General features: G+C 50.9%; 10 protein-coding genes across 10 annotated transcripts; 4 read left to right on the top strand and 6 right to left on the bottom strand.

Annotated features, from left to right (window-relative positions):
* Positions 1-71: 71 nt before the first annotated feature.
* On the bottom strand, positions 72-1,181 carry sidJ (putative siderophore biosynthesis lipase/esterase; the record flags this gene model as incomplete). The annotated part of the gene is made up of 2 exons (XM_056981087.1): positions 72-1,067; positions 1,128-1,181. 2 exons carry the CDS (start codon positions 1,179-1,181, stop codon positions 72-74), a joined length of 1,050 nt encoding a protein of 349 aa, XP_056831296.1.
* Positions 1,182-2,303: 1,122 nt separating this feature from the next.
* sidD (nonribosomal peptide synthase SidD) lies at positions 2,304-8,603 on the top strand (the record flags this gene model as incomplete). Its single annotated transcript, XM_056981086.1, has 2 exons — positions 2,304-2,699; positions 2,754-8,603. 2 exons carry the CDS (start codon positions 2,304-2,306, stop codon positions 8,601-8,603), a joined length of 6,246 nt encoding a protein of 2,081 aa, XP_056831295.1.
* A 211-nt stretch (positions 8,604-8,814) lies between these two features.
* N7510_009160 (ABC transporter ATP-binding protein) lies at positions 8,815-12,833 on the bottom strand (the record flags this gene model as incomplete). Its single annotated transcript, XM_056981085.1, has 2 exons — positions 8,815-11,849; positions 11,900-12,833. The coding sequence occupies 2 exons, from the start codon at positions 12,831-12,833 to the stop codon at positions 8,815-8,817; spliced, it is 3,969 nt and encodes a 1,322-aa protein (XP_056831294.1).
* A 654-nt stretch (positions 12,834-13,487) lies between these two features.
* N7510_009159 (GNAT family N-acetyltransferase) lies at positions 13,488-14,868 on the bottom strand (the record flags this gene model as incomplete). The annotated part of the gene is made up of 2 exons (XM_056981084.1): positions 13,488-13,859; positions 13,921-14,868. 2 exons carry the CDS (start codon positions 14,866-14,868, stop codon positions 13,488-13,490), a joined length of 1,320 nt encoding a protein of 439 aa, XP_056831293.1.
* A 526-nt stretch (positions 14,869-15,394) lies between these two features.
* Positions 15,395-16,266, top strand: sidH (enoyl-CoA hydratase/isomerase family protein; the record flags this gene model as incomplete). The annotated part of the gene is made up of 2 exons (XM_056981083.1): positions 15,395-15,623; positions 15,677-16,266. 2 exons carry the CDS (start codon positions 15,395-15,397, stop codon positions 16,264-16,266), a joined length of 819 nt encoding a protein of 272 aa, XP_056831292.1.
* A 768-nt stretch (positions 16,267-17,034) lies between these two features.
* On the bottom strand, positions 17,035-19,038 carry N7510_009157 (gamma-glutamyltransferase family protein; the record flags this gene model as incomplete). The annotated part of the gene is made up of 4 exons (XM_056981082.1): positions 17,035-18,312; positions 18,360-18,709; positions 18,793-18,811; positions 18,874-19,038. 4 exons carry the CDS (start codon positions 19,036-19,038, stop codon positions 17,035-17,037), a joined length of 1,812 nt encoding a protein of 603 aa, XP_056831291.1.
* Positions 19,039-19,438: 400 nt separating this feature from the next.
* On the top strand, positions 19,439-20,828 carry N7510_009156 (uncharacterized protein; the record flags this gene model as incomplete). Its single annotated transcript, XM_056981081.1, has 3 exons — positions 19,439-19,680; positions 19,736-20,019; positions 20,113-20,828. 3 exons carry the CDS (start codon positions 19,439-19,441, stop codon positions 20,826-20,828), a joined length of 1,242 nt encoding a protein of 413 aa, XP_056831290.1.
* A 430-nt stretch (positions 20,829-21,258) lies between these two features.
* Positions 21,259-24,661, bottom strand: N7510_009155 (PE repeat family protein; the record flags this gene model as incomplete). The annotated part of the gene is made up of 2 exons (XM_056981080.1): positions 21,259-24,014; positions 24,397-24,661. 2 exons carry the CDS (start codon positions 24,659-24,661, stop codon positions 21,259-21,261), a joined length of 3,021 nt encoding a protein of 1,006 aa, XP_056831289.1.
* A 239-nt stretch (positions 24,662-24,900) lies between these two features.
* Positions 24,901-25,421, bottom strand: N7510_009154 (uncharacterized protein; the record flags this gene model as incomplete). Its single annotated transcript, XM_056981079.1, is given in 2 exon segments — positions 24,901-25,115; positions 25,127-25,421. The coding sequence occupies 2 exon segments, from the start codon at positions 25,419-25,421 to the stop codon at positions 24,901-24,903; spliced, it is 510 nt and encodes a 169-aa protein (XP_056831288.1).
* A 982-nt stretch (positions 25,422-26,403) lies between these two features.
* Positions 26,404-27,250, top strand: N7510_009153 (SDR family oxidoreductase; the record flags this gene model as incomplete). The annotated part of the gene is made up of 2 exons (XM_056981078.1): positions 26,404-26,839; positions 26,895-27,250. Coding segments are annotated over 2 exons (792 nt in total), but the record flags the coding sequence as incomplete, so codon positions are not given.
* Positions 27,251-27,980: the final 730 nt, after the last annotated feature.

The raw sequence follows: 27,980 nt of genomic DNA, 5'->3' as shown, positions 1-27,980 counted from the left end.
GAACGGAATCTCAAGCTAACAACTTGCTCCGTAGTCCGATAAACTGAGTTAATAGACCTGAGAGGATTGGCTTATATCTTCTCCGCTGTCTGCAAATACCCTAGAACCTTCTCGACAAGAAACTTCCGCGGCTCTGCTTGATCATCATTACTCAGCGCATGCGAAGCACCAGGCACCACTGCGCTGTGATCTTGATCCCAGATCTGGGACCCGGTGTAATCGGTAGCATTTTTCCATCTCCGTAGCAAGTCCTCCTTATCAACCCAGTCTGGGACTGCCTGGTCCGCACCCGAAATCAAGACCATCAGCTTGTGTTTCAACAGTCCCCGTTGTTGAACCATGCCAAACGTCTTCTGGAATTGCTCGTCGCTCAGATCTGAGCTAAACAAGTCGTCCTCCGACGGCGATTTGGGGCTTCCCGGACTGAGGAGACTCAAAAGCCTGCGAGCGCTAATAGGAGTATTGGACGGGTAGATCGAACTGGTCATCCACAAAGGTAGCAGAGTGTCGTAGGATTCCTCCTGATGAATAGCTTCCTTTGCCATATCTTCCAATTTCTTCCATAGCTCTTGAATTTCGCTTGAAGATCTGCCTTTAAACCCATGCTTCATGCACAAGGCAATTGCCTCCCGGTCAGACACTGGTGCTTGCATGATGGCTCCGTCAATTTCAAGACGCTTGATGTTCGCGAGTTCAGAGTCAAAGGTAGGAACACTTGGGTGTGGGTTTGGTCGGGATAAATAATGTAGCACGCATTGGCTTCCAGTGGAATGTCCCATAAGGACGACCTTGCCATTTCCGAATTTTGAGGTCTTGTAGTCTTTGATATATTGCACGCATTGGGCAATCTCAGTTGTGTCTCTGTCAAGATGCCCTAGACCCCACGACTGATAGGAAGATGTGAGATTGATAGTGAAAAGTGACCATTCCGTGGGTTGTAGCGCGCGGACAAGATCTGACATGTAGGATGTTGTTGCCATGCCATCTCCTAACCCGCCGATGAATAGAAGACTATGAGGTTGGCGAATGCTGCTGGAGACATATTCAAAAGTGACGAGAGATTCCGTCTATATGGTGCATGAGTTAGAATCGATTGATCCCTCTTCCCCATTTGGATGGAGACGTACATAATGATGCAGAATGCCCGGGAGACCTCCCTTGGGCCAGAATTTGGAGTACATTTTGGATTTGCGATTGCTGTGAAGTTGTGAAAGTGGCCAGAGTATCTGGAGAAAAGTGCGGAATTGACCTATGACTTAATGTCCGTAGAGCGGACCCATTATCAATCTCCGAGGTCGGCTAGATGTGGGCGTTCCTGGGTGGGCAGACCCTACATGCCTTACATCCGAAAGACATACCCACCTGAATGCGCTTTTTTTGAAGAAACCGGGAGAGACCCGACAGGTAGTGTAATACTGCTCTCATAATCTCACAAAATACAGTCTATGAGTACGTAAAAAGGAACCCTGCCAGAATTATGGCTTGGGTATGGTATCCATAGAATACGAAAATACTGTTAAAGGATGTAATACAGTCATAAAACATTGGTCTCGACTAGTAATTTACAGCGGATCTGATTAGACAGAGCGGATCTGATAAACCCAAAACAAAAAATTAGAAATCTCCGACCGCCAATGGCGTGTACTTGGCAAGCAGGAGAAAGCACCGTGCTGTCTCGCGATCTACGAATGTAACACACGAGATACATGGATATCTGCTGGGCCAGTCGACTAGCAGGAAAATGTGTGGCTCAGGCTGCAGCTTCAAAGACCTAGCTACACCCCACTTCGATATATCTGATTGCCGGAAACTTCCGATGTGTCAACGCCGATGGCATCGATGGTGCAGGACATTTTAGTACCTCCAGTTACTGCCTCTTGAAGACTCTGCCGAACAACCCGAGGTCGGTATCTTCAAACCAAGCCTCGTTTGCTTGTCACGCTGGACATGGTTGGGACTGACAGGGAAGAGCTCAATTGAGGGTCACTCGGCTAGTGCCTTGGCGTTGCGTGGGCCCGTGCTGTTTTCAACTCTGCTGAATCCGAAATTTAGTAGAGTACTGGTAATTCTTTGGCCGATCTCGGTGGAACTATACACAAGTATCAATACGCAGTAATTCTCCTGGCTTCGCGGCGCGCCTGCGTGAAGGAAATACGCCGACATAACATGGGCGGTCGTAACAGTTATATAATAGCACCCGGTACGAATTCAACTTAGTGTCGTCAAGCTGGAGCTAGTTCGACAGGTGGTCGCGTCCCAATCCTCCTCCCGATATCACCACGAAAGATCAACAGTTCGCCAGCATGGGTTTCCTGCACTTCGCTGACACGCAGGCGAATGGTGGCGGCCCAACTTTCAAGATCGGCGGCCTCGAATCTGATCGGGCCTCCACTCCGACAGGCATGCGAGAAGAGATTTTGCTTCTATCCTGGTTGATCGTACTCCTGCGCACCCAGGAAAGCGGCCGAATCTCTTATGAGTGGGCCTACGGCAGTCGAGGTAATGCTGTTGAGCACGAGGCAGTGAACCAGTGTCTTTCAACAGATGTAATGACAGACTTGCAAAGTACTGTCGGGCAGAGTGCAGCAACAATCTCTCGCCACATCAAGAGAACGACTACAAAAAGCATATTCAGTCCTGTGTCAATTCTCCTCAGCACCAGGTTCCTGTCCAGAAAATCTGAAACAGCAACAGATGAAGTGAGTGAGCCACCTCTGTTGATTCTAGATTTTCGCTAACCACAATGAGCGCAGGGTGCACTTCACCTCGAAGTATGCTTGAATGATGGGTGCCTCGAAATCCACCCAGTGTGGTACACTGAGAATATGTTGCCATTCACAGTGACTCGGTATATCGAAACACTGGCAGACACTATCAAAATGTGCATTTCAGACCCAAAGACGTCTATTGAAGACTGTCTTCGGCCAACCAACCATGATTTGGATCAGATTTGGAGATGGAATCATCAGCTGCCTCCCACATACGACTTCTGCATGCACGAAATGATCTTTGAACAAGCTCAAAAACATGGTGACAAAGAGGCAATCTCGTCATGGGATGGCAGCCTGACATACTCCCAAGTCGACCGGTACTCCACGCTCGTAGCATGTTCTCTCAAGGAAATGGGTGTCAAGTTACACGATTTCTTACCCGTGTGCTTTGAGAAGTCAAAGTGGACAATTGTTGCCGTGCTGGCGGTGATGAAAGCAGGAGCAACGCTTGTGATGATGGACCCATCCCTTCCAATTGTCCGTCTCCAGAACATGGCGAAACAAGTCAATGCAAAGACAATAGTGTCATCGAGCCAGCAGCACGAGCTGTCAAAATCAATTATTCCAGGCGGAAACTATTTTGTTGTGGAAGCGAAAACCTTCACTCACTTCTCGAACTCTCACGACGTTCAAAAACTACCGACTATACCACCATCTACTTTGATGTATATCATCTTCACATCTGGGAGCACGGGCACACCAAAAGGAGTCAAAATATCCCACCAAACCTACACCAGCAGTGCGATACCCCGAGCAAAGGCAGTTGGCTATACAGAGGATTCGAGGGTTCTTGATTTCGCCTCCTATGCTTTCGATGTCAGTATCGACAGCATGCTCTTGACTTTGGGTAATGGTGGCTGCCTTTGTATCCCTTCTGACGAAGATCGACTGAACGACATCAATGGAGCGATCAGAAAAATGCAAATCAATTACGCTGGCCTTACCCCTTCGGTGGCCCGGATCCTGGATCATGATGTTATATCATCACTCAGTGGTCTTGGGCTTGGTGGAGAAGCAGTCTCGGCGAGAGACGCTACCATCTGGGGTCAAGACACCAGAATCATCATCGGCTATGGCCCGTGCGAATGCACGATTGGGTGCACGGTCAACAGCAGCGCAGCTACAGGTAGAGACTATATCTCCATTGGGCCAGGAAATGGAGCGGCTATGTGGATTGTTGACCCAAATGACCACGAATCGCTCATGCCGGTTGGCGCTGTGGGCGAGTTGCTCGTTGAGGGACCCATTGTCGGACAAGGCTACTTGAACGACCCCGAAAAGACAGCCGCCGCTTTCATCAACGATCCATCGTGGCTCGTTGCTGGCCACAACGGTTACGCTGGTCGGAGGGGCCGTCTATATAAAACAGGTGATCTTGGAAAGTGGGATCCCGACGGCTCTGGCGGTATTGTCTTTGCCGGAAGAAAGGATACACAAGTGAAGTTACGTGGACAACGTGTTGAGCTTGGAGAGATTGAAAGCCAGCTCAGGGATAGACTGCCTGCAGAAACCACTGTTATTGTTGAAGTGATTGTGCCCCAGGGCTCTAGAGGCCAGCCCACTTTGGTGGCATTTGTGGCAGCCAAGTCTACGAAGGGACTAGAGAGTACGGATCTATGCTCACCTGTGCCCTCTGAGGAGCTGCGCAGCACGCTGTCCAAAGCCGATACCGATCTGGCTAAGGTTCTGCCACGATACATGGTGCCGAATGCATATATACTCGTGAATTATATCCCAACTCTGATTTCGGGAAAGACCGATCGCAAAAGGCTCAAGCAATTTGGTACCACAGTCGACTTGCGGAAGCTTGATCAACAGACGATGACTACCGCTACTCGGGAGATGAGTGACCTCGAAAAACGTCTGCGACAGGCTTGGGGTCTAGTTCTGAAGCTCGACGCGGAGGCCATTCGACCAGGCGACAACTTTTTCACACTCGGTGGTGATTCTCTGGCCGCAATGAAGCTTGTCTCTGTTTGCAGAGACCAAGGGCTTGAACTTACCGTCACCGGCACGTTCGGCAATCCGACACTCTCAACAATGGCGGGGATTGTTCAGATTTGCGAGACACAAGTACGCAAGGAAATTCCAGCATTTTCTATGATATTACAACCACTCGAGAGTGCCTGTCTTGAAGCGGCACAAGCTTGCGAAGCAAGACCAGATGCCATTGAAGACATCTATCTGTGCACGCCAACGCAGGAGTCATTATTTACGTTCTCCCTCAAATCGGCCAAGGCATACGTTGCTCAGAGAGTCGCGTGTATTCCGCCTGATATCAGTCTCGAAGCCTGGAAAAATGCATGGGAGGAGGTTGTTGCGGCAAGCCCAATTTTGCGTACTCGTTTGGTCCAACTTCAGGACCCTGGCCTTCAGCAAGTGGTAGTGAAGGAAAGCATTTCCTGGAAATATTCGAATAAACTGGCCGAATATCTTGATAGCGACCGCAACGAGAAGATGCATCTTGGGCAAAGCCTTGCTCGATATGCCCTTGTTGACAATTCGACGGATGGAAAGCGATACATGGTGTGGACTATTCATCACGTTCTCTACGACGGTTGGTCAGAGCCACTGGTTCTTGAACAAGTTCGCAGCGCTCTACAAGCTCAGAACATCAACAGGCAGACTCACATGAGAGACTTTGTCAAATACGTGCGCGACACGGACGAAGTCGCAATGCAGGACTTTTGGCGATGCGAGTTGAATGGTGCCGTCGGGCCTCAATTTCCGCGTCTGCCCTACAGAGATTACCTGCCCACCCCAGATGGATTTATTGAGCATCATATTCCTTTTGTGACAAGCGCCGGATTTCCTTTCACTTTAGCAACATTGATTCGTGGCGCATGGGCGCTCGTGGCATCCCAATATACACGAAGTGACGATGTTGTGTTTGGCGAAACTCTTACAGGTCGAGACATTCCGTTATCGGGAGTCGAAAGCATTGTTGGGCCTTTGATCGCAACACTACCTATCCGAGTCCATGTCAATCGAGCGACCTCTGTGGAGTCCTATCTACAGACTGTTCAGCAATCGATCTTGGCCCGTACTCCATACCAGCACATGGGAATGCAAAACATCAGAAAGGTTAGCCGAGATGCGCAGCATGCGTGCGAAGCTGGTACAGGCCTGGTTATCCAACCAGAACCAGAGTACGAGGGCAACGACCTCGGCTTTGACAAAGGAGATGTCGTCCGTGAAGCACTCCATTTCAATCCATACCCCCTTATGATTGCCTGTGGAATTCAAAAAGGAGGCTTCAGAGTCTGTGCTAGTTTTGATATCAACTTGGTGGAAGTCGAACAAATGAAGCGAGTTCTTGGCCAGCTGGAGGTAGCATGCATAGAGTTGGCAAGAGACTCCTCCAAAAGACTTGGCGAAATATCTTGCCTTCCCGCTGCCGAATTGAATCAGATTTGGCAGTGGAACCAGATCCCTCCACTACCTTTGGACGAGGCATCGGGGACGCTTCGAGCAGATGCGACCATAAAACAAGGATCAGTATACCCTTCGGCAGTGGTTCCTTGGGTGTGTGATCCGCGGAACCCATCTCTACTGTCTCCAATTGGCTGTGCTGGCGAGCTGTGGCTTGAAGGAACTTGTCTTTCAGGTGGAATTGTTGAATCTCCAGCCTGGCTTGTGAATGGAAGCTCTGGATGTGCTGGCCGAACCGGAAGAGTGCAGCCGACTGGTGATATGGTTCGGTTGCGGGACGACGGCAGCTTGGTATTTGTTGGTAAAAAGGAGAATGTCGTCCCCGTTCAAGGACATGCAGTGGACATCGCAGACGTTGAATCCTACTTCACACGACATCTTCCTCCATCCATTCGTGCAGCAGCAGCTATTATTCAACCATCATCAATGAGCGACATTCAACAGAAGCAGGAGTCCCAGTTGATAGCCTTCGTTGAGCAGCAAGCTCTTGGAGAAGATCGCGTTGAACTCATGTCATCCGAACACGCGATTACTTTGAACATGCCGAACCAACAAGAGGTAAAGACGACTATTTGTGCCACGATTTCAGTTAGCCTTGTTATTGCGCTGAAGAGACTCGACAAGTTCATCCAAGACTCCCTCCCATCACACATGATACCTTTTGCCTACGTTGTGGTCGATAAGATGTCTACCGCCACGGAACAGATTGATCGCAACTTTCTCAATCAGATTGCCTCACGGATTCCTCAACACACCCTTTATCAGCTTCGTGATGGATTTCATACGTGGAAGAAATCATCATTCCAAACAAACCTGACAGCCACAGAGAACATCCTGCGGTCTGCTTGGGCAAAGATACTAGGAATCAATGCGGAGCAAATTGATGTTGAGGACAACTTTTTCCGCCTCGGTGGTGATTCAGTGTTGGCTATGAAGTTGGTCTCAAGTCTGCGTGCCGATGGACATAGCTTGACTGTGGCAGATATTTTCCAGCACATGCGCCTTGGTGATGCAGCTAAGGTTTTGAAGGTGGATCAAGCATCGAAGGCAAAAGTTCAGTCTTACAAGCCTTTTTCAACGCTGAACTTCTCGGGAGTCGAACAATTCTTGTCACAAGCTGTCCGCCCAAATCTTGCCAATTCAAACTGGTCTATTCTGGATGTGTCTCCTGTGACAGAATCCCAAGCACTCGACATCAAAGCAACCATTCAGACACCGCGAACTTCTATACAGTATAACATGCTCTACTTTGAAACAGGTATTGATAGAAAGAAGCTGTTCCGTGCCTGCGATGATCTGGTCAAGACCCACGACATTCTGCGAACGGTGTTTATCAAACACGAAACGACTCTTTATCAGGTTGTCCTGGATAAGCTGGATATTCCTGTGGCGACCAAGGAGGCTGTTGGGGATATTGAGCAATATGCTATTGACCTCTGCAAGACGCACATTGAATCGGAGTTTCAACTCGGGTCATCTTTCGTCAAGTTTTTCCATGTAGATGGCAAAAATGGACAACATTGTCTCATCATTGGCCTATCACATGCGCTGTATGATGGCTTATCTCTGCCTAGATTACTTCAGGATTTGGAGAGCTTGTACCTTGGAAAGACAGTTGTTGACTTTGAGCCATTCTCATCATACATGGCGCAAATTTTGGACAAGAACGCCCAAACTGAAGCGGTCAGCTACTGGAGCAATCTTCTGAAAGGATCATCCCTATCCATTCTGGATGGGACATCAACGCAGGCCGGTGATAAAGGGCTATTCCAAGAAAAGTCTGTCGACATCCCCCAGCCTCTTGAAGATATAACCACGGCAAACCTGCTCACCGCAGCGTGGGCACTACTTTTGGCTCGCCGTCTGCAAAAGCGCGACGTGACATTTGGCAGCGTAACCTCGGGACGAGGTATTAACTTCGCAAATGTGGAGAATGTCATGGGCCCATGTTATCAGCTCACTCCAATCCGAGTACCCTTCGAATCTGGCTGGACAGCTATGGACCTCTTACATTTTGTTCAGACGCAAAGCGCCGAGTCTGCTGCTCACGATTTCCTCGGGTTCGAAATGATCTCCCAGAAGTGTACAGAATGGTCACCTGAAGCACGATCCTTTGACTCCATCGTCCATCACCAGGATTTTGAAGATTTCGACACGATGCCTTTTGCGGGAAGTAATTGCAAAGTGGACATTTCGAATCCACATGGCGATGCTCCTTGTCCGCTCAAAGCTGTATCGTTTGTCCGAGATGGACAAATGCATGTCGGAGTGGTTGGGAGCGAAAGGGACGCGAACTTAGTACACACAATTCTGGATGAATTGGCGGTCACTGTTCAAGAGCTCGCAGCTAATGGCCCCGAGCACCTGCTTCTTGACAGACAAGTTTTTCGAGTTTATTGACCACGACCCTTACTTTGTGGCATAAATAGAGGATGTATTTTGATTTATTACTTTTGTTGAGTTCGTATATTTTGCTCCAATTTATTCACTTTCCCCCCTGCCGATTATTACAAACGCAGAATTGCTTCCAAACACAACCAAGAAGAATGTCTCCCTCAATCTAGTTATATATTACCAAATGTTAACAAAAATTGACACTGAATATCTCATTTCACGTCGCCACGGTTTGATGCATGACGTTCGCCCGATAGCTCTCCGATCTCTCAAGCAATTCTTCATGCGACCCACAGTCCACGCATTGCCCTGCTTCAATCAAGAAAATGGCATCTGCCTTTCTGATAGTGTGAAGACGATGAGCAATTGCAATAACAGTTATTCCCTTAGCGGCCTTCTCCAATCCATCTTGCAGGAGCTTCTCCGACTCAGCGTCCAACGCGCTGGTAGACTCGTCAAGAATCAAGAGCTTAGGCTTTCTAACCAATGCTCGGGCAATCGATAACCTCTGCTTCTGACCGCCGGAGAACTGACTGCCATTTGGTCCGCACAGGGTCTGGTAGCCATCCGGCAGCCCTTCAATGATGTCGTGGATATTGGCAAGCTTGCATGCCTCTTGGATTTCTTCCATGGTCGCTGCATGTCCGGGTCTCGCTCCAAGGCCAATGTTGAACTCGATTGTTCCCTCGAAGAGCACGCTTTCTTGCGGCACCAAGGAAATAGTGTCGCGGAAAGCGATGTCGCGGTGGCTCGTCACGTCAACACCATCAATCAAGATAGCACCGGACTGTGGCGTGTACAGTCGCTCAACTAGGGAAATTATGGTCGATTTGCCAGCACCACTCGGTCCAACAAGGGCACAGAATCTTCCCGGCTGAATGTCAATGCTCAAGCCATTCAACACTTTCATGCCAGGCCGAGCAGGGTATGAAAAATGGACATCGCAGAACTGAACACTGGAGGCTATGGTGTCAGACAAATGAGAGGATTTGGGCTCACTCGTCGCCTCGAGGTCTTTTTCTTCTGAGGAGTCTGAGATTCTAGGGCTCTCTACATGTCCCTTCATTTTGTCCTTTCCAATTTCAATCAGGCTCAAGATGCGAGCCATTGCTGCTCGGGCGTTGGAAAGCTCCGGTGCGAGAGCAAACATTTGACTCCAGAGCAATGCACTGACAAGTAGGGAGAAAACGACAATCAGGAATTGTGTTTGAGTGTAGTCACCATTGATTATTTGTTTTGCACCCCACCAGTATGCAAGTGCGTTCACACAATTGCCGAGGAAGTAAGTAATCGCCTGCCAGAGACTTGCTTGGACAGTGACTCGAAGTGTTTCCTGACGAGGCCCTTTCAAGGAGCGTCGGTAGCTCTTGAGAGTTTCCTCTTCAAGAGAAAGGGATGCAATGGTTTTGATGGAGGCGATTGCTTCCGTGCCAATGTCGACAGACTTGGTATATGCATTTTCGTGACGTTCCTCAAATTTACCAAGCACTCGGAGCTCCATCAGGCCGGCTCCTAGTAGAAGAGGCACCAAAGACAAGCAGACCAGTGCAATCTTCCAAGCAATGATATGCGTTAGAATGATAGCTGCGATGAGGTTGATGGTAATCGAAAACAAAGAGCCAATGACGGAGCCGCTCAATCCCGCCAGAGCATTGCCGTCCCTTGTAATGTAGGAGAGTAGCAAGGCAGGAGTTCGACCTCTAGATTGGTGCCATTGGAGATCTTGTTCGAACAACGAGCGGAATGACAAGACTCTGACCGAGTAAACGATTTTCTCAGACACCCAGCCGAATCCTGACCAGCTGACCAGGTTTGCGAAGAACTCAATAATGGCAAGGACAAAAAACATCAGCCCATAGAAGTCCCCGCGGGATCGAATATATGAGGCGCTCTTGCAGGGATTCAAACTTCCAACGGTGTTGCCGAAAATGACTGCTTCGGCAGAGAAGGCGCCCCCGACAATGCTTGCGCCAAGGAGTGCCATGGCAACAATGAGAAGATGGGGTCTCAAGGCTGGAGCATATCCGCGCACTAGAGCCCACAAAGATTTGTATGGTGTCTCAGGTTCTTCCTCTTCTTCTGCAGAGTCGGTGACTGGTTCTTCACTGGGTGATGCCTGAGTTTTCTCAGCCTTGTCAAGATCATTAGATTGGCTGCTGTTCTCGACATTGATTTCTGTGAAAGAGGCTTGATCAGCCTTGTCGATGCTGCCCGTGCTGCTGGCTGTCTCGTTCTTCCCAGATGCAGATCCAAGAGTTTGCAACTTGACAAGATCGGCGTAAGCTCCATTCTGAGACATCAATTCGGCATGGTTTCCTTGTTCCACAAGACGTCCCTTGTGCATCACTATGATGTTGTCCGCACTGGTGATTGTCGAGAGACGATGAGCAATCGTAATCACAGTTCTGCCAGTAGCGATGTTTGAGATTGCGTGCTGGATCCGCTGCTCGCTTCTTGAATCGAGAGAAGCCGTGGCCTCATCTAAGACAAGGACAGCAGGATCCTTGACAAGAGCACGAGCAAGTGAAACTCTCTGTTTCTGCCCACCACTGATCAGTCGGCCACTCGAGCCCGCGATCGTTCCGTATCCATGTTGCAACTTGGAGATGAAATCGTCCGCATCGGCAAGCCTTGCTGCCTTCTGAACCAGGGTAACAATTTCAACAATGTCTGATCCCCGTTTCTCTGCCGCAGCCATGGCATCCTGGCCTTCTTGGATTTCGCTTGATAGATCAGCAAGGTCGGGACCAAGAAGTGCTGTCTTGAGATGTGAGTGCCTTGGATTGTTTGAGTTAATTAAGCCATGGGCGATATTCTCCAACAGAGAGCGGTCAAGAAGGGAGGGCTCCTGTTGTACCAGACTGAGGAAACTTCTCAAGTCACGAACATTGAGATCGCGCAGATCGTGGCCGTCAAAGAGGATTTGTCCCTCAATGGGATCATACAGTCTTGTCACCAGACCCGCAATAGTGGACTTTCCACTTCCCGAGAGGCCGACAATAGCGGTATGCTTATTGGCGGGTAGGCGAATGTTGATATGGTCCAGAACAGTAATCTCCGGCCGGGAGGGATAAGTAAATGAAACATCCTTGAACTCAAAGCCGCCTTCTGCCTCTGAGAGGCGAAGGCCTGAAGACATAGTGCTGTCAATGAGCGGCTCGCGGTCAATGTCTTCGCGCAGTTTTTGAAACGAGGCGACGGCTGCTACAAACAGGTGGAGAAACGGAGCAACTTGACTCAAGAGCAAAGTAGCTAGTACTGTGTTAGTACAAGGTTGTAACAGAGTTGGGAACTCAACCAACCTTCGACGAGAATGAAAATAACCGTAAAAGTAGCACCCACAGTTGTGCCTGCAGAGTCACCGCTCACAGAACTGGCGATGCGTCGACTTCCCTCCCAAAATGCTAAGCCGTTCGCACCATAAGCGATAAAGTATAAGAAGCCAGATTGTGTGCCAACAGCCGTAGCCTTCTTCAATCCTTCCCGCTCAGAGGATTTCAGAGCTTTAGAGAACTTATTTTCCAGCCGAGCATTTGCGCCAAAAGCCTGGACCACGACAATATTGTTAAGAGCCTCAGAAGCAATCGATGATGCAGTTGCTGCATAGTCCGACATGCGCCCAGAGTATTTTTCGATATAGTGGCTTCCAATGAACGACATGAGGAAATAGGCTGGAACCAACGAGATTAACATTCCTGCGATTATATCATCCTTGATAAACGCCACGATGTATGCGGTGACAAAAAAGGACAGACTCGCAAGCACAATTCCGGCTTTCTCAGATGTGCCGGAACGGATTGTCTGGATATCGCTGCTGAGTCGAGACGCGATTTCTCCCGTGGGTAGAGTGTCAAAGTGTGACGGCTCCTGTCGAAGCAAGTTCCGCAAATAGCTTTCGCGCAGTCTCTGCGCCAATCGGGCGCCGTACAGAGTCCAACATGTGAGGTGAGCATAAATCAAGATGAACTGGGCGATGGCCAGATACACGATCAGAAGAATCTTGCCGTTGATGCTGTTTTGGTAGTGGGTTGCATCGCCGGAGGTTTCATCTGTATCGCACGTCACGGCGTTGAAGTCGTTCAGGAGTTGACCAAACACAACCCCAATCAATGGAAATGGAACTCCAGAGGCGATTGCACATATTATTCCCAATAATAACATTCCGAGGTCGCTTTTCGAAGGATTGGCAGCAAGAAGCAGGCGGGGATAGCCCGCAAGCTTTTGCGTGAACGGCATGGCGGTTCGATTTGGTGATGTCGGCTTGCAGTTTTGTTATTGTCTCTATCGTGTGTTTGGGTTGAGCTCCGGCTGATTAAATATCTGCGACAAGCAGGTCGATATCGTGCGGCTTGAGGACAGCAGTTGGGCAACCACAAGAAAAGTTCAAGGATCTGATTAGGATGTCAATCGCTCCAGAAGCCGCCGTGGCTGGTGCATCGGTTGCTATGAGCTCGACGTTGGCAAGATGGCCGTCTCAAGTCCGTGAAATCTCGGTCAGATGCTGTTGGAGACGTTCACAAATGATTTCAATGATCAGCCGACATCGGTCTTGGCCTCTTGGGCTTGCGACGCGCATGTAACCCACCAAACTCGCCTGAAGAGAATAAATTCAGGAGCCCGACCATTATCTGATCCTAAGTGGGTCCCACAGTACCCGAGATAATCTCGTATCTCGTAATATACAGAAACAGGTCCAAGGTACTATGAATTACTGAATACAGCGCTAGGATCAAACGGGGAATTTTGTCGACGCCTGGTGAGGTCTTCTTGGCTTCCATACCCGTGGATACCCGCGGGCTCGATAGTTAGGAGTTAATTGGTGTATAGGAAAGCGATAGATGAGCTGAACTAGACACTAAATATCTCACAGTTTGAGTACAACACCCAACTCTATAGTTTGGCATTCCATGCCGCGCGATCAGCAGATTCCAATGGTTTCTCTCTTCCGTCCCAAAAGAGCGGACACAACTGAAACCACTTCTCTCGGCTGCAGATTGAGTGTACCGACCTCTTGTGGCCCAAATCGACGTATTTGCCGATGGTAAGACCCTGGGCATTTTCGTAAGACAAGATAGTTGCCCCTGTGGCCTTCGGCTCGCCCACGACATTCACAGTCCGGGGATCATCCAAAAAGCAGTAATGGATGCAGCTTGAATACCATGCGTTGACCCGATGGGAGCCACGAAAGGAGGCATCACCGACAAGAGAGTGCCGTCCACGATCGTAGTCTCCAGCGTCATAGTGGGCGCCATAATGATCCTCCTAGGGATAAATTGTCAGCATCGGGGGTTTGGGGAAACAAATAAAAGAATGAAGAGCATACCTTTGCCCAATACAGCTCATAATAGGAGAAGCGGGTATCATTGAAGCGGCCAAACAAGCAAAGGACGTGAGGATCAAAATGCAGTTTGCGCAGATACTCCCGATGTTGCTCCAGTGTCCCCGTCTCATTCCAGCCCTTTGCCACTCGAGGATCGTTCTGCCACATGTTGAAGAGCTTTAGGTGCTCCTCATTTTTCCAATCAACCACTTCCAGTGAAAAGTGCTCGTCAAGCTCGGGGATGTAGCGACTATAGGCAATGGATCCCGGGTATGGCTTGGGTCGACGGGTTGGATGCCGAGTATAAACGGGCTCTTTTGGAAACTTGTTAGTGATTTGGTAGTTCTCAGGCATGATAGGGTACTGAGCCACCGGCTGTCTCAGAGGACCGTCAATAGCGTCTCCCACGGCCCAAATTGGACGAGGGCCCATTGGAGAAGCGGCGCCTTGCCAGAAAGCGCTTCGGAGGATCAGCAAATCTTCAATCTGCATTGTGGAGTTCCCCTTCGCACTCCATGGCCTCGGATGTTGTATCCCCAAGCCGATAGTAAGAAGCTCTTGCTGGATGATGTCCTTGCCTGCACCACGCAGAACAAGCCTGAAATATTCGCAAGTCGAATGCGCAAGGTATATCGCATGGATCACATTCCAGATCTGACCCAGAGATGGAGTATTGTTTCCTGCCCATTCGAAGGCGGTCGATGGACTCCGACATGCTCGTGCCCAGGGACTGTTATCGGACTCAGGCGGGCATTCATTTTCGGATGGAAAAGACAATTCGAGCCACGAGAGGGAGTCGCTGTGGAGCGGTTGCGGCACAGGTCGACCATTCGAGGGTTGGCTATCTAATCTCAAGCTGAGCCTGGCCGGCGTGGATTCGGCAACGGTGTGCACTCGGTAGGCGGTTAAGAAAGGGTGTGGTAGTTTCACAGGTGGGTATTTGGCCTCCATCTTGTTGAATCTTGATCGTTCGCAATTCCACAAGATAGCGAGGGGACCAAGCAATGTGAAAGACAATAAAAAAAAGCTATCTCTGGCCGTGCGGAGACAAAGCCGAGGAAGGAGAGTTCGCACAGCAAGCGGCGTGCCCAGCTATTTGACTGGGGCTTTTACCATAATTTCAGTGTCAAGACTGTAGGACCAATAATGGCTCGAGTTTCTTTTCAGTCAGGGCATCCGTGGGCAGTGCCGATCCAGGGCCAAGCGCCGACGGCACCGACATCGCATGGCGTTTCCAAAACAGAGTCTCCGAGAATAATCTGGATGGAGAAGTGCTCTGCAACCGAATCCACGAATGACGTGGGTGGGCCCCTGTTTCTTTACGATGCCGTCGAAGATACATGTTTTCTTACCGAATGGTATCGTCACTATGTATGAAGTTAAGAGGGGCGAAACTGCTCACGAGAGTAATAATAAAATATTGCGCATCCTCCCTCAATCCTGGCGAAGTAACTATCCACATCCAACAATAATATCAATGCCTTTGAGATCGGAGCACTTACAGTTTCGGCATTTCAATGTCTCTTTCCCGGACGAGCGCATTGTCCAGGTCACACTGAACAGGCCCGAAAGACTGAATTGTATCGACAAGGCGACTAGCCGGGAGATCCAAAGCATTTGGGAGCGTTTTGACCAAGATGAAAGTCTATGGGTTGGCATCATCACCGGGTCCGGGAGGGCCTTCTGTACCGGTGCCGATCTCCATGGTATGTGCGTGTGCCTCTTCCACACTTTTCAAAATTAACGCGAGCGAATATAGAATGGAATGAGATGAACAAAGCTGGTGTGATCAATGATATGTCTGCTCCGGGACTTGCTGGGCTACCCCGTCGCAATGGCAAGAAGCCTATTATTGCTGCCGTAAATGGCATTTGTATGGGAGGCGGCTTTGAGATGGTGGCTAATTGCGACCTAGTAGTCGCTTCATCCGCAGCCATCTTCTCCCTACCTGAAGTGAAGCGAGGTATCGTCCCCGTGGCGGGATGCCTGCCGCGGCTGACCAGTATTTTGGGATTACAACGAACCACAGATCTCGTTCTCACAGGGAGAAATGTGGACGCGAGGACACTCTATGAATGGGGCCTTGTCTCTCGGCTTGTTGAATCCGCCGATGATGTTGCCTCTGCTGCAGTTCAGCTTGCTCAGGAGATGTGCAAAAACAGTCCTGATGCATTAGTTGTTGGGCGTCAAGGAATTCGATTGAGCTGGGAAGCAGGTAGCGTGGAGGATGCTGTATCTAGTCTAGCTAATGAGTGGTATCCCCGCCTGGTTGCTGGCTCCAACTTTGCTGAAGGAATCCAAGCTTTTGTGGAGAAGAGACCAGTTAAATGGGTGAATTCGAAATTGTGAAGCCTCACGGGAACATTTAAGGGCCACCTGCAAGTTTTTGATCAGTTATTCAAAATCATTTTGTACAGAAGTCTATGAGTAAATATTTCATGTGATGCTCTTATGAATCGACAAATCCAAGGAATGCTGTTCCATACCACCATCGTATAACAGCGTCAGGAAACATAGCGCTAGTATGTATGGTATTCCTAGCAATGTCGGGTAATTCCGAACGTATCCACTGGTGCAAGTCTACGCATCCAGGACCCACAGTGAAAAAGGATCCGAATCAGATAACTTTCTTGACTGATTTTTGGATTTTAGACTCAAAACGGAGAACCATTTTCTTTGTCTCGGGCACTCTCTTGCCGCCCTCGGATCATATAAGATTAAGCGAAATTTGAGACGGGGCTGTGCCCAGTCAATCTTGCAAATGTACCTACTGTGCTCAGAATGGACTCTATCAGGGCTAGAGCTGAAGCTCTATCTAATCAGATGATCTATGCTTTTCCCAGGATTGATAGGTATCGCGCCGAATAACAGAGCTTCTTTATATTAACTTCAGGAAACTTGGTTCCTGTAATGGCACCACTACTATCTTTTACCTCTTGAGGTCCCTGTATGAAACATTGAACTTGGGGAATGGAATAATGTGTCAAGAAAAGTATGCTGTTAAACTATGTTGCTAGGCAAGGGTTACTAAGATGCTGATCTTTTCACCAAATACGGAGATGCAGGACTTCGAGAGCATGGTTCTTTTCAATTTGAGGCTATACAAATTATATACATCTAAATCAAAGGGAAAGCATTTCCATCGCCCCTCGGATCGCTACCAGCACTGTGAACCAGCTTCCCCTCGTCATAATGCATACGAATAAGCTGACCACGACCAAACTGCGAACGCTGCCAGCCCTTCAAGACCTCAATCTTGTGGCCGAGGCGGCGCAGACCCTCGACGGCAGCATCACTAACCCCTTCTTCTACATGTACGGTGCGGTCCGTGCTATCGGACGAAACAGCAGCAATACAAATGCGCGGGGCATCTAGCGCTGCCTGTGGATGATATCCGAAAGCTAGCATGTTGAGCAGGACCTGCACGTGGCCCTGCGGCTGCATGAAACCGCCCATGACACCGTAGACGGAGTGGAGAGATCCGTCTGCGATGTTGGTGACTAACGCCGGAATGATGGTGTGGTAAGGTCGCTTGTGCGGAGCCAGCGCATTGGGATGACCTGGCTGCAGGGAGAAGTTGGCTCCGCGGTTCTGGAGCGTGAAACCGCAGCCGGCGGGGATGATGGCTGTGCCGAAGCCGGCATAGTTGCTGTTGATGAAGGACATGCCATTACCGGAGCGGTCAGTTACGGCAAAGTAGACAGTGTCGCAGTGATTGTGTGCGGGACTGCCATGGTCCAGGATGTCGGATGCGCGGTCTGGAGAGAAGAGTTTTGCTCGCTCCGCCAGGTACTCGCGGTCGAGCAGGCCCTGCGACGGCACCTTTTCCACGTCCGGGTCCGTCACAAACCATGCAGCGTCGGCGAAGGCGATGCGCAGACTCTCGATCACAGCATGCAGGTACTCAGCTGAGTTGTGCTGCTCGGCGCTGAAGATGGGAATCTTGCCGGCTTTCTCGAGTTCCTCCAGGATTCCCAACGCCATCAGCGCCACGATTCCCTGGCCGTTCGGTGGATGTTCCCAGACCTCAACACCCTCGTTAGGTCCGCCGTCCGTCCCAGGTGTCTGCTTGGACTTTATACCCTGGCCGGTAAATTTGAGCGAGATCGCGTCTACCTCCTGGCTGCCTGTCTGGGCGTGATGTGCCAGATCTTCCAGCGTCATGTATCCGCCGAGATCCTTGATCACCTTGACCACTTGCTCTGCGATCCGGCCCTTGTAGAAGCCGGACTTGCCCTCTGTGGCCAGCGCGCGGAACGTCTTGGCCAGGGTGGGGTTCTTCATGATTTCGCCGGCCTGTGGAGGGCGCACACCGTCCTTAGCGGAGGCGTCGTCCTTCAGCATCTCGCGGAAGTTCGGTGATGCATTTCGAATGAGACCTTCACTTGCAGCCCACTGTTCCCCTATTAGTATTTGCTCATTCGCGGGGGGAATATACTGACAGAGTGCGCCGAGAGCTCCGACACGGGAAATCCTTCCTCGCCCAGCTCGATGGCCGGCTGCAGGATCTGTGCGAGAGACAGCTTCCCACTACCAAACTTCTCGATCGTGTCGACCCATCCGGCTGCCGCGCCGGGTGTGGTCGCAGCAAGAGCACTGGTGAAGGGAATGCTGCCAACTTCACCGGGAGCAAGCTTCAGGTCCTTGCGCACTTGCTCCAGAGAGCCTTTTGCAGGATAGCGACCCGAGCCGTTGAGGGCGTGCACCTTCTTGGTCTGGGCATTGTAAAAGAGGCAGAACATGTCGCCTCCGATACCAGTGGACCCAGGCTCCGTCATGTTGAGCGCCGCGGCTGTGGGGAAAAACGAGATCCAGTCAGTCTGGGGACTTTTGCAATTATGGTTTACTTCAAAACAGAAGTCTATATAGACATACCAACGGCGACGGCTGCATCCTGAGATAGGCAAAAACCAAGTTAGCCTTCCTGTGCCTTTTTCTAGGATCTTCATTACCTACCGCTGCATTTCCGCCCTGGCTCAGAATCTTTTGGCCGGCCGCTGCCGCCAGTGGCTGAGTGCAGGACACAATGCCATTAGTGCTGTGGACGGTGCTGCGCCGGCTGGCGAAGGGGACGAAGTCAGCGTTCTGCTTGGCGTACACTGCTCCGGCGTTGAGAGGCATCGTGGGGGTAGCGGTGGAGAACGACGAGGGACAAAAAGGTGGGAGTGGAGGATGTCAGGCTTGTTAAATAGAGCTCCAACTTACCCCGCCACGCTGTTGGGGTAGGCTGTTATCGGGCGAGGGTGGCCGACACTATGCGTCAGAATCTTATTGACCTTCCTATATCGACTAGCAATTAAAGTAGTCGTACTAGGTCCCTCGTCGGCGATTTAGGGCTGTCCACTCTGGAAACCCTCTCACCGCCCAGGCTGACGGGCCGACAGCGGAGCAGCATCTCTCTTCCGGCATCATCCCACTCAAGTCCACACCCCCCATCCACGACCCAGTCTGACCACCTATAAATAATACGTGCGATTGCCGTATCTGATCAAAGACTGTCGAGCCTGATGGCAGCTGCAAAATGGTGGTCTTCGTCGACCTGGACCAGGACATCCTTGACAATGACAGATCGGCATTGTCCTTCCCCACGAAGGTGAACGTGGTGGCTCCCATGGCGGACCAAGCCGACATCCCAATCTCCCCGGCCCCGTCCATTTCCCCCCATAACTCCGGGCACGAAGACGGCATTTTTCCGGATAAGACGCAAAATCTCCCCGCGCATCCCAACTCGAACGCGTTCTCGGCAGCATTGAGTTGTTATCCGTGAGTGGTTCATTTTCCCCGCACCGTGGGTCCAGTACCCGCTAACTGGCCTCAGTATCGTGAAAGAAATCGCCCGCGCGGTTGATCTCAATACCCTCCATGCCCTATCTCGAACCTGTCGCCAGTTCCTCGTGAACCTGGCTCCGTTTCGCCAGCAGCTTGTTCGCGAGACCTTGCGCTGCGAAAATGAGTACATTGAGACGGTGACGGAGATGCTGGACGGCGGTGCTGTCTTGCCCGACAGCGTCAAGTCTGTGCTGCGCCTTTTGAGTCAGGGTAGTGGTGACCCGAGGCGCATGACCCGTGGTAAAGTGGGCAAATGCGCGCGCGACATGGTGGGTGAATGTCGACGGTGTGCAAAGATCGTCTGTCGAGTAAGCTTGCGCCTGTCATATTCTGGAAGAACCTAACATAAGAACCTTGCTGCGTTAGAACTGCACGATCAAGCCGCCTTCCCAAACAGCTCTGAAGGGTCGCATTCGCCGTCTGTGCCGAATCTGCGGTACCGCACCCTCTCTCACCATCTCTCCCTCACGCCTCCGACAGAGAAGGAGGATATTGAAATCATGGGGATATCAACCTTCGCGGGCAAATACTGCACCTGCGAAGAAGCCGTCTGGCTGTGTAATCAATGCGGGCAGACCCTACGCAGCGGTGATACAACCTATCGACGCGTGTGGGCCTGGCGCACACGGTACAGTACCTACCTTGGTGGCGGACTGGGAACCGGCATTGGCGAGGGTTGCCAGGGCGTCAAATGTGGGAAGGGCGAGGCATGTCTGGCGGCGCAAGAGATCGAGCTCGAGGTCGACTGTGAGGCCGATGAAGGCTCCGGCAGCGATATCAACAGCACAGGAAACAGTCCTCCCGCACAATGGCATCCATTGAATCACCACCATGATATCCCATCGACGGACAGCCACGATGATGAAGAACCGGGCTATTTCCGGCAGGAGATAATTGGGTTAGGTGGCGTGGTTAAACAGAAGGCCAAGAAGCGGGTTATGGTCGGCGCCTGCGTCGTGGAGTACGAAGATGAGCGCGAAACGGGGCGCTATCTCCTTCGCGAAGAGAGCGGGACGCATCGCTCATGGTGTGGTTGGTGTTCGCGGGTTATTCCTGCGAAGAAAGAAGCTCCTTCTATTTGACCGGAGCCGCCTTCTCGGGCGATAATTGCATGGACTAGCGCAGTTTACCTCCTTTTGATATTCGCCATGGCATCTTCACTTTCGATGCCAGTATATCTATTTCATCGATTGCAATGATGAGTATATAACATGAACATGATTTATTTTTACAACTTAATTTGAACAGCATCTCCCCATCACCGTCTATTATTCCCAAATATTGAAAATTGCAAAAAGGAGTCATATGAAACTAGACATAATGTTATTTTTTAAAGACATAAATAAAGAGGAAAAGGAAAATCAACCGCTCCTGTAATGCATCGCTCTACAGTCTTGAAAAGAACCATGCATCATCCTATAGACGGCCATATCATCGTCACACTCAGCGAACAGCAAATATATGTGAAAGACAAGTTTGAAGTAGAAAAAGGAAAAAAAATATCCAAGGTGCTCAATAGGCAGCAATTGCCTTCAAAATGCCTTTCAGCTTGGATTCCTTGGGCGGGGGAGACTCCTCTCTCCTATGGCGGCGGTGGTGAGAACGTGAGTTGCGGCTGCTCTGGTGCTGGTATGAGCTCTCCGACTTTCGCTCTCGTTCTCCATCTCGATCTCGGGGCCTGCTTGGCCCAGGTTTATCAAACTCTTTTCGGGATGACTTTTTTATTTCACGCTGCCGTGCGCCGTCATCTTCATGCCGGGAGTGCGAGCCGCTCGACTGTCTACTAGATCTTCTCTCTTCAGGTGACTCCCGGCCATGACTGCGACTGCTTCTTTGCCCTGTTGATGGGCGGCGCGGCTTGTCCGAGGCTGAAACAACAGCCTTGGTGCTGTTGATGCGCAGTAGTGGCTTGTGCATCTCCGACTGGCCCTCAGTCATGTATCGCAAAAAGGCACGAGGCCTGGCAAGCTGAGAAGATGGTTTCGAAGAGGACGATTTAGCCGTGGAGCGGGATTTCTCACGCACTAGGTCACTTCCGGTGTAATCAGATGGGCGACGTTTAGGTTGGACCTCGACAAGAATCACCCCCTTGCCTTTATCTTTCGAGGAACGTCGACCTGTTTCGGCGGTGACACCGCTGAGTTCGCGGTCTGCAGCTAACGCACGCTTTTTCGTTTCAGCTCGATCTTTCTCTTCGCGCTGCCGCCGAGCTTCCTCGAGAGCCTGTGCCCAGCTGTTGGTGAAGAGGCCGCGTTTGGATTTTTGGCGCTGCAGCTGGTCCTGTCGTCCTTCAGATAAAGTCTTGGAGTATCGTCGTCCGCGTGCGGCCGGTGTGGAGCGCTTTCTGCGTCGTTTGGGGGTACTTTGTCCGTCTTCTGGAGGTGGAGCAGGTTCCTCGATAGACTCATCTAGGGCTGGGTGCGCTTTAGCTGTCTCTTCCTCTGGTGCACCGTCGGCAGGCGGCGGTGCTTCATCGAGGGCAACTTCTTCAGTGGGGGCTTTGACAGGACTTGTATCTTCGGCTGGAAAACCTTCTTTAGAAATATCTTTCGCTTCTTCTGCAGCATCCTCGACCGGAGGGTTTTCCAGAGGGGGCTCTTCAGTCTTTGCAGGAGGGGGTTCAGTAACCATTGAATCCTCAGATGGTATCGGCTCCGGCTCCGGAGCTTCTTTGGGAGCTTCAGTTAGCTCCTCTGCCGCTATGGGTTCAGCTACCGGATGATCTTCAGCGGGTATCTCCGTGGCTGGAACTTCTGCAGGTGCTTCTTCAAGTGGCGTTGTTTCCGAAGAGACCTCCTCTATAGCGACCTCAGGTTCACTTTGAGCAGCATTACTTTCTTCAACAAGGGGTGGTTCAAGGACGTCAAGAGCCACGTCAGTTTCTCCGGGAGATGGCTCGGCTACAGGCTCTTCAGCAGAGACATCTTTTGCTCTCTCAGATGCTATTTCTTCAGGAGTGGCTGGGGTTGGTTCTTTTTCGGCAGACTCTTCCTTCTCGACGGGGGGCTCTTCATCATCTGCTGCCTCAGAAAGAAAGTCCCGAGGAACCAATTCGGCTGTCTCTTCGGCTGGAGACTTTTCAACGGCCAATGTCTCAACAGAAGCCTCTCGAACAGGCTCAGTTTCCGCTGATGCTTCGACAGCAGGTTCAACTGCAACAGGATCGTCGGCAACATGACTCTCTGCTGCAATTTCAGGAGCTGCTGGTTCAACTGCGGAGGTTTCCCCAGTATCAGCCGCCTTATCCATATCTTCATCGTGAGTAGCAGTGAGCTCGTCAGGTAGAGCCACTTCAGCTGGTTGTTCGTTGACAGGATGGTCTGTAGCTGCCATCTCAGCAGGATCGTCAACAGATGTTTTGATCTCCTCTGCAGTCACCTCCTCAGCAAACACTGAATCAGCTTCAGGCTCAAACCTTTCTGGTTCGGCCTCTATCACTGCAGTCTCCTCTGTAGAAATTTCCTTCGAGATATCTCTTACAGACTCAGTCTTGTCTCTCTCCGCCGCGGCCTCGCCCACAACCTCGGACGCAGAGGGTTCTTCAGCTGTAGATGCCTCAGGTTCCTGAACAAGTTCTGCGGAGAGCTGTTCCTCCTTTGTTGGTGGCTTGATATCCTCAGGTTCACTGGCTGTCGCGCTTTCCGCCGGACCTCCAGCGTCATCGCTAGACTTTTCAGCCTCCTCGCTTGCCGCTTCAGTTGGCTCTGGTGAATTTTGTGTATTTTCATCGGAAGTCGCACACTCGGCTGTTTCAGGATTGCTGGCCTCCTCAGTCTTCGACTCTGACTCTGGTGACGGGTCTGCTGCAGGTTCTGACGGGATCTCAACAGGTTTGGCTGTTTTTCCAATTTTGCCTTTCTTGACCTTCTTTTCTTTCCTCTTCTCTTTCTTTGCATTCTTGCCTTTTATCTTGGGCTTTCCCTCCTCTTTCTCGTCTTCTGGTACGTCAAATGTTACCTTGGGAGCACGAGGCTCTTTCGTTTGAGAGGCTGTTTGCTCCATATCATGTGCCTGCTCTGAAGTCGGCTGCTCCTCGATGGCTGGTGGACTTGCTTCTGCGTCACATTCAGCTGGCTCTGCAGGTGGGTCTTTGCTTCCAGCGAGGTCTTCCGGTGCCTCCTCGTTCTTCTCGTCACCGACCGGGGCAGCTGTGTCGTCGGCCGTTGGTGGACCCTCCCCTTCCTGACATTCGGCATCTTCAGCTGCTTGTTTCGCGGCTTCCTCTTTCTCCGCTTCTACTTTGTCAATCTCTGCCTCTGGGTCACACTCTGGGAAGTCATCATCTGCATCGGTTGTCAATCAAACTACAATTCCATATGACTTTGGACTTACCATTGTTGCTATTATCGTCATCCTTCTTATTTGCATTTGCCTCTGTTGCTGGTGTGGTACTTTCGTCGTCAGGTGCGGATGTAGAACCCTCGGCTGATTCTTCAGCAGGGGAATCTTGTGGAGCTTCTTCATTGCTAGCTTCTCCCTCTGCAGCTGGTGGGGGGTCATCACTAGTAGGTGGTCCCTCGCTAGGCTCTTTAGCTTCTGCCTCTCCAGAATGGGCAGTGTCTGGGGCGGGAGGTGTCACCTCCGAAGATTCTATATTAGGTGAATTAAGTAAACATGGGGCGTTGAGTATTGACGATGATCAGCACATACCTGCAGATTCCGGGCTTGGGTCCTCCGTTGGAGAGGCACTCGATTCTTCTACCGAAGGGTCATCAGCAGCAGGACTCTTTTCCGGTTCCGCAGCGCCATGGTTCTCCTGCTCCTTGCCCGGCGTCAGATGATCAGAATTGGAATGGAAGACGGGGTAATAGGCAAATCTCAGAGTGTCGCGATCAAACTTCTGGTATTGACGCTCGAATGTCTGATATTGGTAGGTAGGGAGCTTTGCGTACTGGAATGGCTCCTTCTGCTTCATCTTCTGCCAATACTCCCGTGGGCTCGAGGGTGAACTCGTCGGCAGCAGGGTTGGTGGTCGGGGTTGATTCAGCGCCGAAGGGGAGTCGGTGGTTGTTATTGCTGTTGTTCTTATTCTTCTTCTTTTTCCCTCTGGCAGGCATATCCCTCCAATCAATGACGTATCATATATTGAGGGCGCACGAATGCCAGATGGCGCACGATGACGGGAGGATATCGGAACAATGAGAGGGTGACAAGCTAGCCGTCGGCCTCGAGGCAAGGGAAGTCCTTCTCTGGGACAGCAGAGTAATAGGAGATTGCAGAGGGCAACGCCGAGCCGGAGCTCATGTATTCGAAGACGAAAAGGGAAAGAAGGATAAGCTTGCTTTCTGTGTGGTCATTGCGAGGCAGCGTGTAATAGTTCGTCGCCCACCACCCGGTCAGACAGGGCGAGAGCGGGTAGGAATTGGGCCCTGGACGTCACTGGGGAGGAACTCAATAACAATGGCTGCCCATTGGGCCACGTCGTCGGACTCCATCATGCCGCGGTGGGCCAGCATTGAAGATAGATGCGTGGTGAGGGTCGGGTGGCAGCATTCCCCACTTGCAGGAAGGTCTGCAGCAGCGACGGTGAGCCGGGATTGGCAATTGATACGCAAATAGGTCGGATGAGAGTGGATGGTGCCACCGAACAATTGATTCTTATTGCACTGTTTCTGCTCGGGCTGTAGACTTGTGCTGCCGTGCTCCAATGCCCAGGAGGTAGACGCCAGACGCATTTCTGCCCAACGCCCCCGGCAACGGCGGCAAATGGGGAGGGACAGGATGGTCGATTGTTAGTGTCAATTATGGACAAAACAGAGTTCCTGTGGACAATGTACACCCTCTTGCAACAATCCAGCAGATCCCCGACTGAGGGAGAGATCAGTTGAGATGGTGATCCAGACAAAGGATCCAAACCAGCCATGCAGTGGGCCGAGCATCCGTGCCTGATCGCCTCACCCGGAACTCACTGCTTACACCACCCATTTTCCCCGATGCCCGCCAACAGCGAACTGGGTATATGCAAGGTGTTCGATCTATAGATCGGTGCGGTGATTGGCGGCCCCGTTTCCTTGACATATCCTTCACCTGAATCATATTCCACGGATAATATTTTTCGATAACATATCCTCCTGTTCTCCTACCTCAAGCCGTCTACTACATAATCATGGCTGACTGAGATATGTGGTGGAGGAGGTAAAGTGCCTGGGTGCGTGGCTACCTGGTGGCCTGGGCTGTCTTTCTCTCGCGCATGCCCTTTGTCTGATCCGATCGTTGGGAAAGATAGTTGAGGCTGCATTACCGGAGCTACGACGGTTTCTCCTGAAGATGAGGTCTGCGACTGATGATAAATGAAACTGGCGTGCTGGGGAAGAATGAGACTGGAGCGGTGGTGAAAGCCCAATCCACATGCTGATCACTGATCTCAGGAAGAAGTGATGAGAAGCGTCGGTAGCCTTAGAATCAAGTTGTCTGCTTGATCTTGAACTCTCGCGGCTTTAGGATCTCTGATGGACCCATTGCAGTCCTTGAGGTTGGTTGGAAAGGTTCAGCCGTGCTGTTTTGTTTTTGTTTGCTTAGTCGTTGCCGGCCGAGTCACACCTCCATCAACCATCGCGAATAAAGTGGCCACCCCGCTATCAAGTATTATTATTTCCGTACTTCATTATCATAATATTCTATCATCTACGGGGTATTCGTCTATACCAATTAGCCAAAATGGAACCCCAAACCATCCTGATCACAGGCTGCTCGGCTCACGGCATCGGCGCCGCGCTGGCCCATTCCCTGGCCAAAAGGGGCCATCACATCTTCGCCACTGCACGCTCGCCCAGTAAAATCCCCTCGAAACTGGCCTCGCTCTCAAACGTGACGGTGGTGCCACTGGACGTCACAGACCCTACCACGATCTCTGCCGCGGTCCGGGCGGTGCTGGCTCACGGCCAGGGTTTAGACGTGCTGATCAACAATGCGGGCGCGGGTTACACTATTCCCTTACTGGATGCCGATCTGGACCTCGCCCGGCAGGTCTATGAGGCTAATGTCTGGGGACCGTTGCGACTCGTGCAGGGGTTTGCTGACCTACTCATTCAGAGTCGGGGTAGGGTGGTCAATGTGAGCAGCGTAGGAGCCGCGGTGAACACGCCTTGGATTGGTAAGTGAGCTCTCTTCTCTTCCTGAGATGAATCGAAGCTTATCGAAGTGAGCAGGGGTGTACTCGTCTTCCAAGTCCGCCATTACGCAGATTTCTGAGACATTACGGCTGGAACTGGGACCCCTGGGAGTGGATGTGGTATGTCTGATGGTTGGCACGGTCACGACTACCTTCCATGCCAATGAGCCGGAGGTGATATTGCCTCCTTCATCGCGGTATATGGCGATTAGAGAGACGATCTCGAATTGGGCGATGGGTCGGGCTGGGCCTAAGGGCTGCTCGGCGGAGGAGTTCGCGGAATCCGTGGTTAATATGGTCGTGAGCTCCAATCATGGAGGCGGACTGATCTGGAAGGGGCCTTACAGTACCATTATCAGATTTGTGCCTAAGTGGTGCCCCACCTGGTTGCTGGTGAGTTTCTGGCCTTTCGCTGAGGTCGATTCATTGTCTGGCTACTAACTAATACATTCTGGAAACTAGGATTGGATGATAAGCAATGGGCAAGGTTTGCAGGAATTGGCCAAGATAGCGAGTAAGAATTAAAGATGATTCACAGATAGTTGCTCGTTGATAACTGCAAATTATGATTCCATTTCGTATTCATATCATAGTCTGTGCTGCTTCTCCAGTTGAGTACATCCAGACCGGTCTCAGCCTTGACTCGGCCTCTGACTGCGTTGTGTCCGTAGGCCAATTTGTCGATTCCACCTACTATCTTATGGTATTTACGGCTTTTTTTCTTTGCCTTGGTCTTAGTTATCAGTGGCTTTTGAAGACCGACAGGCGACTTGGATCATTGATTTTATAGATCGCTATCAGGATCCTTTCAAGCCGATCTCTCCAACTCATAAACTTGACATATTGGAACTGTATGAGTTCGGCAGACAGTCAGAGAGTAATTCCGGACAAAGAAAATCCATCATGCGACAAACTTTTTGCACTATACCTCCTCTGTCTTCTTAAATGTTCGACCTCTGGCTCTCATATCCTTTACGTCATATCTGAATTCATGGCGCGTCAATCACAAGTTCCAACGTAAGCCGCTTGCTTATAGCCTCGGACCGCTCACCACTCCTTTAGTCTAGTTAGTTCCAGCATCTCCGGCTGAATTTGACCTACTAAGAGGGGTTCGCTCAGTCTA

The sequence above is a fragment of the Penicillium lagena genome, assembly GCF_028827675.1.
Source record: "Penicillium lagena strain IBT 129212 chromosome Unknown utg000006l_segment0_segment0, whole genome shotgun sequence".
NCBI classification, from domain to species: Eukaryota; Fungi; Ascomycota; class Eurotiomycetes; order Eurotiales; family Aspergillaceae; genus Penicillium; species Penicillium lagena.
The sequence above is the reverse complement of the archived record's forward strand: the minus strand, read 5'-3'. Positions and strand labels throughout refer to the sequence as shown.